Raw genomic sequence first — 13,659 nt, forward strand, 5'->3', positions numbered from 1 at the left:
TTGTGTCTCTTGTTTCTATGCCAACAAAACAACCCTGTTATAATTCTGGATGTTAGCATGAGACGATGTTAGCTGGACATGTTGCCCAAAGCGCTGTTGTGTTTTAGTACAGCGTCTTCTGCTTGTTAAATGTCACCCACGAGTGCGTTCAGCACCACAAGCAAAATGCATGCACCTGACTGCTGCAGCCGAGGCGGAAGACCACACAAAAACAAAATGATCCCAAGAATTCACCAGAAAGAAAAAACTTTCAGCAATTAGTCATCCTTTCTCTTGGTCCCTACTGATTGTGCCGCAAAATGTGATGTTCCATCCATTGAGAGAAAGGCTTTCAGAGGTTTAATTAAGGAGTTTGTAATCAGGATTTTTCATTAGACAGGACAATTGTGCAGGTGTGCGGCACAGAAATGACCTACTTAAGTGATTGCTGTAAAACAAAAGCTTTCTCTAAAGCATTAAAAATGCTCTATTCTATATACTTTTTGAAATTATGTCACAAAAAAACCCAGATTTCAACTTTACCTTTATAATTAGTTGCAATTTAACAAATTAACTTTGAAACATAAAAACTTCTCAGTGACAGAGAATGGTTTTTTTTTCTATCAACCCTTGGAAACATCTGCATTTGTGTAGTTTATCTTTTGTCAATGCATTATTAAAGTATTTCCTGTATGTTTCAGTGGGATGAGGTCAGCGTCCTGGACGACAAGGGGAAGCTCATTCGAACCTTTGAGGTCTGTAATGTCAACCAAAACGCCCGTCAGCAGGACAACTGGCTAGCGACCCCGTTCTTGTACCGCCACTCCGCTCCACGGGTGTTTGTGACTCTCCGTTTCTCGGTGCGAGACTGCGCCAGCTTACGGACGCCTTCACCCACTTGTCGAGAAACACTCACCCTGTACTACAAACAGGCTGACTCCCAAAGGGAGCTGATGAGGACCTGGGTGGCAGAGGTGAGGGATGCCATGCTTGAAACTGTGGTTTTTAAATAAAAAGGTTTGAGGTTGAAGGAAAACTTGACAAGTTTTGGAGCATTAATAAATTAATAAAGTGAAAAGGAAAGTTTATTCTAACTGCTGTGAAGGTTAGCAACGCAAGGCTTTCCCCAGCAGGCCACAGCTACAGAGTGACTCGACCTTTGTGTAGTGCATGTTTAAAAGAACAGGCTTTGCTCAGTGTTCACACAGCGATAATGTCTTCACGGATAAACTTCCCTGAGGAAGAATCCCTGCGGCTACACTTCAGCTTGCATGAAGCAGAGCAGGGCTGATGGCTGGAGCAAAGCTGCTTTCACAGAACACGCCGTCTGGACATCATAAACAAAAACCTATAGAATTTTAAAATAATGACTAACGGAAACATTAGGGGATAATCTTAATTTTCCATTCTACTCGGGAGAATATTTACTTTGTTCTTAACTTTTTTTTTTTTTGCATATTAGTCACTTTAAACTGATTATGAATAAAAAGATAATCAACATTTTTTTTAAAAGGTCATTTTATATTCATTTAAACAGGATGAAGAAATTCAAGAGTAGTTTGGCAGTCTAGGCATTTTTTATTAGGTGTGTGGCTAAAATGTAATGTGGCTTTAAAGGTAATGTGTGTAATGTTAGTAGCTAAATTTATTGCCTAACAATTGTTTTTTAAATCTGTTTTTTACGCCCCCCTAAAATTGCCGTGAATTTTTCCAGGAATAAGAGTAAATACTGAAACGTAGATTGTGCAGTTAGGGCTTAAAATGAATTATTTATACTTTCAAAGAGGAATTTTACATGAAAGAAATAGCATTTTTGCTTCTTTGAAGATGTTATTTTTGGTAGAATATGATGGTTCAATTTGCAGGTGTAGTTTTAATTAGGTGTCTTTTACGGATTCCTTTCTGTGTTTCTTTGTAAAAAGCTTGTAGTTGTATCCTTTAGCAAAAACATCTTCTTTATCTCTTACCAGCAATTATTCACATATTTTATTACTTGTTAATCAAAGAAGAACAGTTAGATATGTCACAAAATACATTACATTTTCTGAGATATATATTACAAACATAATTTTCATTCAATTTTGATGGTTTAAAATCTACATATAAGTATCAAATGCAAAAACGCTAATTAATATATGTTTTTAGTGCTGTTCATGACATTTTCTGACTAGATTCAAGCCTTAACTTTTTTTTTTCCTGAGGGTTTTAAACTACTGAGCCTGAGTCTTTATTCGTGAGTCTCAATGAGCAGTCACACCCTCGAAGAGAAGGATGCAATATATGAACACGTAAATGTGTTTCTCCCTGAAAGGCTTTTTAAAAATTCCAAACAAACCCTAATAAAGACTTATGCTAAAGAGGCAAAGGAGAAAAAGAGGACTTTTATAACAAATCTCCATCATTTGCAGCTCTAACCATTCCACCAAGTGACTGTCAGGAAATATTTTAACTTTTATCTTACTTTTCATATTTCTATTTAACTATTTAGGAAAATGAAGTCAGTTTCAACTCTACAATTCTGTTGGAGCTCTTGTGGTATGTTTCTTCCCAATAAAAACAAGGTTTTCAGGACGCTAAATTTCTTTATCTTCCTGTTTGTCTTGTCACTACTTAAGCCATCAAGTGGGGACAAAGAGACAAGGGAAGGCTGGGTAAAGATTGATACAATTGCAGCAGATAAGAGTTTTTCCAAAGTGGAGCCTAGTTCACCTCACCAGTACCAACCCAACAGATACAGCCGTATCAACGTTAAAACCCGCAGCTTTGCTCCACTTACACGCAAAGGGTAATCATGTCTTCACAAAAGTCTTCTTATGTTTTTTGTTGTTTTATTTCTTAGGGTTTGAATGCTTCTTGCTCCCTTTGCTTCAGATTCGTTTTGGCCATTGTTGACAGTGGTGCTTGCGTTTCCCTCATGGGTGTGTCTATCTTCTACCGGCGCTGTCCAAATACAAGCCTCTACTTGGCCTCGTACCCAGCTACCCCTTCGGGTGCAGAGCCAACTGCCCTGGTGCCCGTGACTGGGACATGTGTCCCTCACAGTAAAGCACAGGGAGGCACGCCGCCCCGCATGCACTGCAACGCTGAAGGGGAGTGGATGGTGCCCGTTGGAGGATGTGTCTGTGATGAAGGTTATGAGCCAAACATCAACGGATCCGCCTGCTTGGGTGAGTGCTAGAAGTGATAACATGTAATGAAGATGTCGATCCTTCTGATGAAAGTCACAGATTTATGCTAAGGAGTTTTTTGAATAGTTGCTGCAGGATCTCTTTAGTCCTCTGGAAAGGTCAAGTTCAAACACGCTAAACAGGTTGACATTTGAAGAAACACACCTTCAGCAGTCTATCCAGGTGGCAGGTTACTAACATCATGACACTAAATGTAATAAGTTCTAAAATTAGGATTCAAAAACTAATAAGAAATATGTTGATTTCCTGTGTCAGATAAACATAAGGGAGTTTATTTTTGTCTATGACAGCAGCATCATAAAAAAGGCATTTAGACAGCAAGGCATTCATGGCATCTTTTCCAGGAAAGCCTCTACAATTTTTAAGAAGGCTATGCCTAACTACATTTAGCTTAAATATGCAAAAACATCCATGCAGACAGAGAGAGTACATGTACTTAAATAACCTGTCTGCAGGCCAGAATTAACCAAATAAACAACCTTTGAATAAAAATGAAGCAAAGACATGAGATGCTTGTTTGTGGAGGTAGAAACATTGACATTTACTAAGAATCCTTTTATTTTTAGTGTGTTGATTACTTAAAGATTAATAGCTAGATTAGGTTAGAGGTATTTTGAGAAGAAAAAGAAGAAAAGAAATCCCAAAACATTGGAATTTTTGTCTGATAAGTAGATATTTCAAATAATATTTAGGCAAATGGGACAAAAAAAGTAAAAAATAAAAATGAAAAGCTATAGATTGCCCTCTTTTATCAGACAAAACTTTTTTTGAAGCATTATTTTATAAGATGTGAAGAAAATCAGTCTTCCAACGAATGTGAAAAAATGTTGAGCCTTTTTGGATGCATTATTTGTAAAGCACAGCAGCCATTGCCAAATGCTTTTAGCAGCAAATACAGAAAATGTCAATGTTTCTGAACAAAAAAAGCCTCATTCAAGCTAAACTACATACTTTGTGAAGTCTCAAACATCACCTTTGTGCTGCTACTTTACTTTTATTGTTACCGTATGCTACAAGAGCTTTTAGAGATTTTTGTAAAGTTCACAAAAGAAATGGACCAAACAAGAACAGGTTGTACAACTTCAAACCACTCTGAAGTCAGCACCAATTTCTGATCATATCTAGATATAGGATTTACTTTAATTGTAAGAATTTATTTATTTATTAATGCAGAATTTTATGACATCATTACCAATTGTCAGGAATTTATAAAAATGTGACAGAACATCAAAGAGACTGAAAGGCTGAGTGTTAGATCATGAAGCTTTACACGGTGATGGACACAGATTTACAGGCGGAACATGTTGACCGTGTTCTTAAACAGCATTTCAAAAGCTTACGCAGCGAATGAGCCAACTCTCTGGTCGTGCCAGAAAATCAGAATTATCTCTAAATACTTTTCCCCTGCTTAAAGTCACATTAAAGATGACTTCCAACATCAGGAGAGCTGAGTCCGGATTTAGTAACAGAAATGAAAGACAAACGATTTTCACTTTATTTAATGTATATATATATATATGTGTGTGTGTGAAGAAGGATTTGTTATTATTATTATTATTTTCATTACATCAGGCTTAGTATAAGACAAATGAAAGGTTTTTTTGTCGTTGTTGCAAACGTTTTGGCCACAAAGAAAAAAAGATTTTTCTGATTTTTTTTTTTGTAATACACAAAACATATATTAAACCGAAACAAAACCGTCACCCAAAAGTCAAGGTTTCAATTAAATCATGGGATAAGTGATGCATTCCTAATGTTTACATCCAATATTGTCTTTCTTACCAAGTAAACCTCTGCGTTGGGACTTGACCGCTTAGCTTCCTCTGCAGAGCTTGGAATAAAACCTCCAACAGAACAGCGGTCATTCAGGTCTGCTGTTTGTGTCAATTCTTGGGTCTGAAGCTCTCAGATCAATACTAAAGGAGCTGCTGTCACTCTGATACGCTACTGTATTTGATGCTCAGACCAGAAGGAATAGAAAGAAGAAAGGTCAGAGGGACCAGATGCAAATCTGAAAAGATCTTGCCCAATTTGTTTCTGTGTGAGGATTTTGTAAGATCCTCAAAAATGATTTGAGCAACAAAATAATAATATCTTAGCTATAATGTTAGATAAAGTTAATAAGAGAAGAGAGAGAAGAGGAGAGACAGAAACACAGCTGAGAGGCAGATAGATGGCACTGAGGCCAGCAGCGGTCAGACTGGTCAAAGAACACTTCGCACTTCTTCAAAGTGAGTGAGAGCAAAAAAAAAATGGGGGGGGAAATTGGAAAACGTCCAGGATAACGGGATAAAGAGAGAAAGAGAGAGCAGGAGGAGGCAGAGGAGCATTGTGAGAGGAATATGACACATTTAGGTCATAGCGATGTAATGGCCAGTCGTCTGTGAACAAGTGACAGAAACCGCGGGGATGGGGGGGGGGGGGTGGAGGGGCAGAAAGAGCCATAGAGGGATGCAAGTTAACGACTTAAAGAACTGAGCTGGCAAAAATGTTGAGGCCCCGAAAGGAGGAGAGGGAAGCGTAATGCAGGCTTCCCGGTGTGAACGTGGGAGTTTCTCAGTGCCTGCTCTCTCCACACACATATGACGGCTCCACAGCGGGATTACAGTGGAAAACTGCATTCTCTGAGGGCATAATTGTTCAACAAATGGTTAATCCGGAATCACGTTTAGTCAACTGTGAAACACTTCCATACTGTGAAACACTTTCATACTTTCATACCGCAACCTGTGCAAGGTTGGTTTTCGATGCCCTCAATCATCCCATAGCAAGAACACGAAACTAATTGACAACAAACCGCCGCAGACACTGTTTGATCCATCTCTCATCGATAATGCTTTTTGGATTCTTGTTGGGGTTCTGTTTGGCTCCTGAAACCCAGAAAAAAGGTGGATTGTTCTCAGTCAGTCGCAGTCTGGAAACACTAGTGGATGGAAAACCAGACTTCAGAAATATTGAAGACCTACTCTGAGGGAAATGGTGTTTTTTTGTGTTTTTAACACGTCTTTATAGCATTTTTCTCGTGATGGAGGAGATATCTAAAAAGAATTAAACTTATACTTGCATTTCTGAATATTTCTTTGTCTAAATCGTGAATCAGGAGCAGACAAAAATATGCAGTCAGAAAAAGCTTGTAGCTGTAACAATCAGCAGGCCACAAGCTCCCTGCTCCGCTCCGTTCTGATGCATCCACTTGCAGATGACCAGATCCATGTACATCTTTGTTTTCCTCATCTGACACGGCATGTGTGAGAGGCTGCAGGCTAGCGGGGAAGCACGTAAAGAGATGGAAGCCACTCTGCTGAAACTATGTCCTAGAAAACAATAACGTTTTTTTTTTTTTAATGTATAATCATTATGAAAAGACAACTGGGAACAATTTTCAAATAGATCAAAAGATGGTTCAAGTGCATGGGCTTTAAGGAGAAATCTTTTTTTTTTTATGTCAAAAATCTCTTTGCTTGAAAGCTGACATTTACATACTCAAAGACTGTGATTATAAGCACTATTTAGCAAAACCTCCAGTGTTTTCTTTGTCAAACCATATATTTTAGCACCCGCGCCTGGGAATTAAGACTATTGGAAAAAAAAGATGAATGCCGTCTTTTTAAGTAGATTATGAGCATGTAAATTACTGTGTTGTTTTGTCCTCTCAGAGAAGACAAATTGTGTTTTCCAGAGCGCTTCCTTTTGTCTCATGAGGATATAAATTGCATTTAAAGGATTAACTTTTTTAACAGACAGTTCTACCTTCTATTTTTAGATTCAAAATACCCTCTTTAATGCATTTCTGAAAGTCAATTAGAAAACAAATCATTTCCTAAAGCTTTTAACTCAGGTTAGATTGGAAGAAAGGTATATATGCAGATGCTTTGTGTGTGCAAATCCATTTAACACGTAGCTTCTTTTTAGCGTTACCCAGAAATTCAGCATATAGCAAGTCTGTCATCTTTTCACCTCAAATGCTGTTCAGAGGTAACATGTTCCAAAGTTTTTTTTTGCAGGCCCTAAGAAGTGTACCAAATGTTTATATCTTTATAAAATGGAATAGTCCAATCAGGTTTTCTGGCTGAATTAAAAACTTTTAACTGTTTAAATTTACCACAAATATAAACTCAGAAGCTGCATAATTTTTTAACGTTTACTGAACTAGAATTTTTTTTTTCTGAATAGTTCAGTTTTGCTTTTTCTGTGGAAATGTCCTTTAGAGTAGAAAGGTGTACATATTTTGAGTGGAGCGTTCATGAGGACTGTAATTATCACTAAGCCAAACAAACAGCACTAATGACAAAAACAGGCGTCTTAATGAGAGGACTGAAATAAATCAAGGCATCTATCGAGTTGAAGTGTTTGCACTGCGTGAACCAAGATTCTGTTGACGGTTAATGTTTGCTTCTCAGGACACACAGTTGTGTTTTCTGGGGACTGATAACTGAAAAAAACAGCATGGATGCTAGACTTGCAGTCTTTTCAGATTAGGCTGGGCGGTTTAAATAGGCATCAATGTGCAAGTTTTTTTGTATGTAAATGAATTAACAAATTCAGATGAACTCATTTTGGATGTGCTGATGGCTCTGTCATATACAGGGATCCTCTTTATTTATGTGTCAAACCCATTGAAACAACATTTAGACTCATGATCAACTAAGACTCCATCTGAAATTTGTACAGGAACATAAGCAAATTGAGTATTTTTAGCAAACTGAGTGTGAGAAGCACATTTGAAATACTACCAGATTTTTATCTGAACAGCTCGCCATTAAGAAGTCATGTCTAGAAGGAAACAATTGTCGAGAGATGTAATAGGGACAGAAGTTTGTCATTGGTGCAGCATCTGTTCCTTGATTTATTTATTTGTTTCACCACATGAATATGAATCTCCCTTACAACATCTGCATCTCACATGGGAGGTAAAGAAGCATGGAGGGCAGACGGAAACATGACTGAGCATGTGACACGATTACACCTGCTCAGCCAAACATGAAGCTGCCCTTTAATTTTGGGCTTTCTAAGCTGATCCAACGCGCTCCTTTTGCTTGATTCCCTGTAAGCCTCCGTGGAAGATGTGGGACGAAGATTAGTGCCAAATGAGCCTAAAGTTTGTTTTGTGCCATAAGGATTTGATTTATGGTGGGTGAACCATCTTTTACAAACTTCCATGTGCCAGGAGGTTCCAATTGGTGGAGCAGAGGCGACCCCTTTGCACAAAAATCACTGAGAGTAAAACCGGAAAAAAAAGAGAAGAGGTCAAAGCGTGAGTGTAATAAAAAAAGGTCAGCCCCCAGGACAAGACAAATTGGAGTGAAACTGGGATGTCAATGATCAATCTGAAGTCCCGTCTTGACATCGCTGCAGGATGTTGTCAGGCACAGATGATAAATCAAACCGAGCTTGCACAGCCACATCAAATCAATCACATTTGAAGGATTGTATTGAGCATGCCGGAACATCACAGTAAGTGGTGTGATGATTGCACGGTTCTGAATTAGTCCAGCATTAATTCTACCCTTTCGAGTTGAGCACAATGTCTAGCCTTTGATGGTGTTTTTTCCTCAAAATCAGGCAATCACCTTTCATACAAAATACTAGTTACAAAGTAAAACTATGCACTTTTTACGAGTTACTTTTTTAACCTATAATTAGAACCAAGGAGAACACAAAAATAAATAGAGGTTAGTGCAATTATTTTTGTAGGCGGGAGTCAAATTCCATGCAACAATTTTTAAAGCACCAAAAACACAAATGTTGCCCTGTTTTAATGCATTCCCGCAAAGATTCATGCACTTCCTGTACTATCAAAAAATTCAAGATGATGAAAATCACTAAAGTAAGTATAAAGTCTCAGAGTCTGAGTTTAAATTTGGAGTTTGGTGTTTTTTTTATCGGAAAAAGAAAGTATGACATTTTTTAACGTGAACCCAAGACATTTCTGAACTTATTTCTATTCAGGACTTGTTTCTTGTGTCACTGCTGGCAGGTTTTTGTTGGACAGAATTTCAATTTGCATTAAAGAAGGAATTTCCACAACTACCTTAATCCTCAGCCCACCTGTTAGTTCAGAAGTTCAATCTCCTGTTTTGCAGCATGCTGAGGTTTTTTTTTTGTTTTTGTTTTTTTTTGATAGACTCCCAAAACTGTGTCAAGTGAGCAATCCAAAGTACTGATCACACACTTCACTGAGTGTATATGTGTTGATAATCAGTGCTGCATGTGTGATCTCGAATCTCCAGAAGGCTATCCAGGTGCTGTTAGAGTGTGGGCCATTTTTAGCTTGCCTTTATTTAAACAATTTATGTGGGACAATCAGTCCAACACCAGAACCAATGTTTGAATTGAATATTTAACACATCCTGCTGTGATAAATGAGCAACCCACCTTTCTGTGCTGAATTACCTCAGCATGGGGCAAATCCAACAGACGTCACGCTGTGCACCATGAATTTTGGTGCTGAAAAATCCCACAGGAATCACAAGAAATTCATACATTATAGCTGTGGCCAAGAGTAAGACCAGGGGCTTGGATAGAAGCCAGTTTGTTGTTATTTTCTTTTTTTAACATAAAATCCCACAGGAAATTCAATACACAACAGAGAGAACATGAAGCAAAAATCCATCCAGTAAACAACCTTGTTTGGTTTACAGAATAGAGTGTTTGTACGAACACCTCTATTTTAGCTCATATATTGTTGCAAAAAGTAGATGAAAAGCAAGCTTGGCAGACTGACATCATCGTCATCTTCTTCGTCTCAGTAAATTCTGTGGAAGAACATCTGCTCACACAATGTCACACTGTCCCTCACGGCACAAAGTTTAGAGAATAAAAGGCAAACATTGATGTTTTCACATGCCATCCTCCCGGATCATCTCTGAAAGATTCCATATTAGATTTAACAAAGTAAAAGTGGTTGCAAAAAATATCTTCAATCTATTTGTTTTCTTACTTTTAAAAACTTTAGACGCAGTTGGAGCTGGCTGCAAATTTAACAACCAGTTGCTCCCGAGTCATTTTTCTCCGTGCTTCAGGAAGAGTGTATGTGGATCCTAACTGATAGGATCTTTTGCTTTTACCTCAATCCTCAAACTACAACCACCCCTGAGGAAAATTTCAGGGGCTAGCATGGATCTATTGATCTGAAAACCATCATCTACTTTCTGACGACTGTATGGCCTTTTACACCCATCTGTATTCACTGAGTGACCACGGTGGTATCGATCAAGGAGTCTTGACCCACTTCTTCGTGTCGTCTGCATGAAAGCCCTGAAGCATTTCCTCCTGTCATTCAGAGGCTGCTTAGACAGGTAGATTTTTTTTTTTATCGCCATTCAGATCAAGTTCATGAGCTGATAAAAGAGTTTCATTCTCAGATCAGGGTGGAGATGAAAATTTATTATTAACGTATCATAGCCACAAATATGAAGCACTATTAAAATATTAATTGTAAAAATGTTGAATGTTTGCTTTAGGGAGCCAGGAGCTGTTTCGAATCTATTCAACACTTTCATGACGAGGTAGGAGGACTTCATTAGAAAGCATTTTGCAGTGCGCTTGTCAGTTTGGGACAAAAGCTGCAAAAAAAAAGAGGCATGCTTTGCACAATGAAAAAGTTCCAATGTTTCAAAGGTTTAATGAGTCTCGGCTTCATATGTAGCCGTGAAAGAGCAGCTTTTCAACAATTAGGATAATATGCATTCTGTGATCTTCATTTCTGTTTTACACAGCTCTGCTTTTGTTGGAAAGTTTGCTTGACAAAGACTGCAAGGGGTAATATTCAGTCTGTGTGCAGTGATAAATCTCCTATCCCTCATGGGGGAGACATGGGGGATTTACATAATGCTTTAATTTGACTAATTCAACTAATTACAGAGAATACTGTACGAGACAGCAGAAATGATGTCTTTTGTCTGTCCGCCTGAATGAACTACACACAAACAAGCGGCTTGTTTGGAGGAGGAACCCCGACAAAAAGATTATTCACTTTTCTACGTCTGTCAGTGTGGGAGCTTTCAAAGACATGGACAATATTAGAGTGTGTGTAACTGGTTGAGAGCGTGTAAAAAAAAAAAAAAAAAGAAAGTGATGAACAAAGTGGAGACGCATGCAGTTGTCCATCTCTCCTGTTGTGCGTCTGCGTTTGTGACACAGCTCATGTGTTTGTTCCAGAGAGGAGGAGAAACTGAGAGATTATGCTGCGAGCCAAAAGAGGGAATGAGCACATGAAAGAGGGAGAGAAAGAGGGAAATTGGGTCAGTAACGTGCATAGCAGTATATTATGTTGACATCAACTTCCTCATCTCGCTACTAATCTTTTTTTTTTTTCTTCATTTTATTTCTGCTTATCTCTGTAAAAATCCTTTATTTTTTTATTTTTTAATGAATCTGGTTCTGGTTTTCCATTGATCTGACATCTGCTCTATTGTAGCCTTAAAACATCCGGGGTTTTTTGTAAGTGATGGTGAAAACTAGTTGATTAACCTCCTCTGTAGTCACTCAAGTGAAGGAATGTGCCTCTGTGCTTACAGCGGCGTGAACTGTCTGCCTCACAGTTTGGGAAACAGGGATGGAGGGTGGATGGATAGAGCCGGGGGGGATGTGGGGGTTGCAGATCAAGCAAGAGGGCAGAGGGCTTGCTCTCCTATTGGCTGCTGGGATCAGGTGGATGTGAAGGAGGAAGAGGAGGAGGAGGAGGGTTGAGTCATTGCTGAAGCACATAATGGCCCTGATGAGAGGCTGTGCAGCTAACTCGTGTTTCATGTCAGAGGACACATCTGGTAATGTAGGGCTGGTGCGTGAATGATGCAGGATGCTATATTTCCTTCTGTGTTCCCTGTCTTCTTCAGCTTCCCTCCTTCGTCTTCTTTGTTTTTGATCTAGTGTTGGTAAACACATCACACCTTTGGTCTGTATGGTCTGACTTCCCTTCTGCCATCCATCAACACGGGTCCATTTCTACCCGTTTCTTTTATTTCCTCCTAACACCTGTTTGATAGCAGAGCGAGCGAGAACACAGAAAGCCTTTTTATCTGTTTACTCCTCCTCACTTTCACATTTATTTTGTCCCTGCACAGCAGCCCATCTGCAACACGCGTGCAGCCACACTGCATGTTCTTGACAAGGTTATACCAGAAGACCAGGGCTCGAGAAGCTTCATCCTTTGACTTGAGAAGCACTTTAGTTTTTTTAAAACGAGAGGTTTCCTGAACGACTGTTGGATGTTGCGTCAGGTGTGCCATTTACACACTCAAAGAAACAAACAAACTGATCTCCATGAGAGTACGGAGCGACCAACCAGTGCATTTATCGTGCAGCCAAATTGACCTCACTGTGAAAGTTGCAACCTTTGGTAGACACCTTGGGCCTGCACACACGGCCACAGTCACTGTCAGAGCGGCGGCAGAGCAAGCAGGAGGCCAGAGTCAGAGTCCAAATGTCATCAGGATCAGAAAGTGCTGAATCACTACTTGTAAAGCATCTTTGTGCACATTTTACAACTGGAAGACACTTAGTACAGCAGTCACTGTGATCACAAACTGGATCTTGTTTTTTTCCTGTCATTGTAAAATGATTTGACAACAACAACAAAAAAATCCAACAATTCATACCCTTTAGCATATAATTTACAATAACCCTTGTAAATATAAACTCATGATTTTAATGCCTGCAAAAAATCCAATAAGATTATCTGTAAAGCTTTTTGTGTTGGATCACAAAAATTCCAATTGTGCTACTGTGCAAAAACACTTTGATTAATATGTTTTTGTGTCAGCATACCATGTTAAAATAATAATAAAAACAGTGCATTCTTAAAATAAGGTCACTTTAAAAAAATATTAAATAGAAAATTTTAAAACATTTTTTCTCCTATTAGATACTTATGTCTAAAACATAACTAAATATTAATTTAGAACAATAAGATTTTAATTTTCCACATTAAACTACATCAAATCTAATACACATTTCAATTTGTTATTTTCTAAAATGTTTTTTTCTATAAGCCAGTATAAGTATTTATTTATGTATCCAGGAAGTTGCAGCAAATATATAATTCACTATGTGGGTTGTGTAGTATTTTATTTATAAAGATATATTTTTATTCCGTTAGTTTTTTATGCACATTTATGGTTATGGCATGATGAGAAGAGATTACTTTAAATTGTGTAAATAAAATATTAAAAAAAAATCCTTTTTTTATTTCAGTAAAAATTATAAAAAGTTCTGCCAATAGTTTCAGAACACAAAAATGTGTAAATGTAAGTAAGATTAAGATGTTTTTGCTTAAAAATGTGTTAAACATTTATTGCTTCTGGTGCTGCTGTTGGTTGTGTTGTTATTTTTTTCCAGCTTCAACTCCTGTTGTTTCACAGAATATCATAGATGCACTCAGGACAGCTACATTTAATCCCACTTTTACAAATCTTTATGAAATGTATTTTCTTGTTTAGATGCCTGACTGTGACTCAGGCTGACTCTTCCTTATTATTATGTTTCTCTTTCA

General features: G+C 38.1%; 1 protein-coding gene across 1 annotated transcript in view; it reads left to right on the top strand.

Annotated features, from left to right (window-relative positions):
* LOC101167394 (ephrin type-B receptor 5) overlaps positions 1-13,659 on the top strand; it is a 38,561-nt gene that overhangs the window by 15,476 nt on the left and 9,426 nt on the right. The window contains exons 3-5 of the mRNA XM_011485415.3: positions 681-953; positions 2,595-2,764; positions 2,851-3,146. Coding sequence (XP_011483717.2) covers positions 681-953; positions 2,595-2,764; positions 2,851-3,146 — 739 coding nt within the window. The remainder of the gene's footprint in view (positions 1-680; positions 954-2,594; positions 2,765-2,850; positions 3,147-13,659) is intronic.

This window comes from Oryzias latipes, chromosome 16 (genome assembly GCF_002234675.1).
Source record: "Oryzias latipes chromosome 16, ASM223467v1".
In the NCBI taxonomy this organism is placed as follows: domain Eukaryota; kingdom Metazoa; phylum Chordata; class Actinopteri; order Beloniformes; family Adrianichthyidae; genus Oryzias; species Oryzias latipes.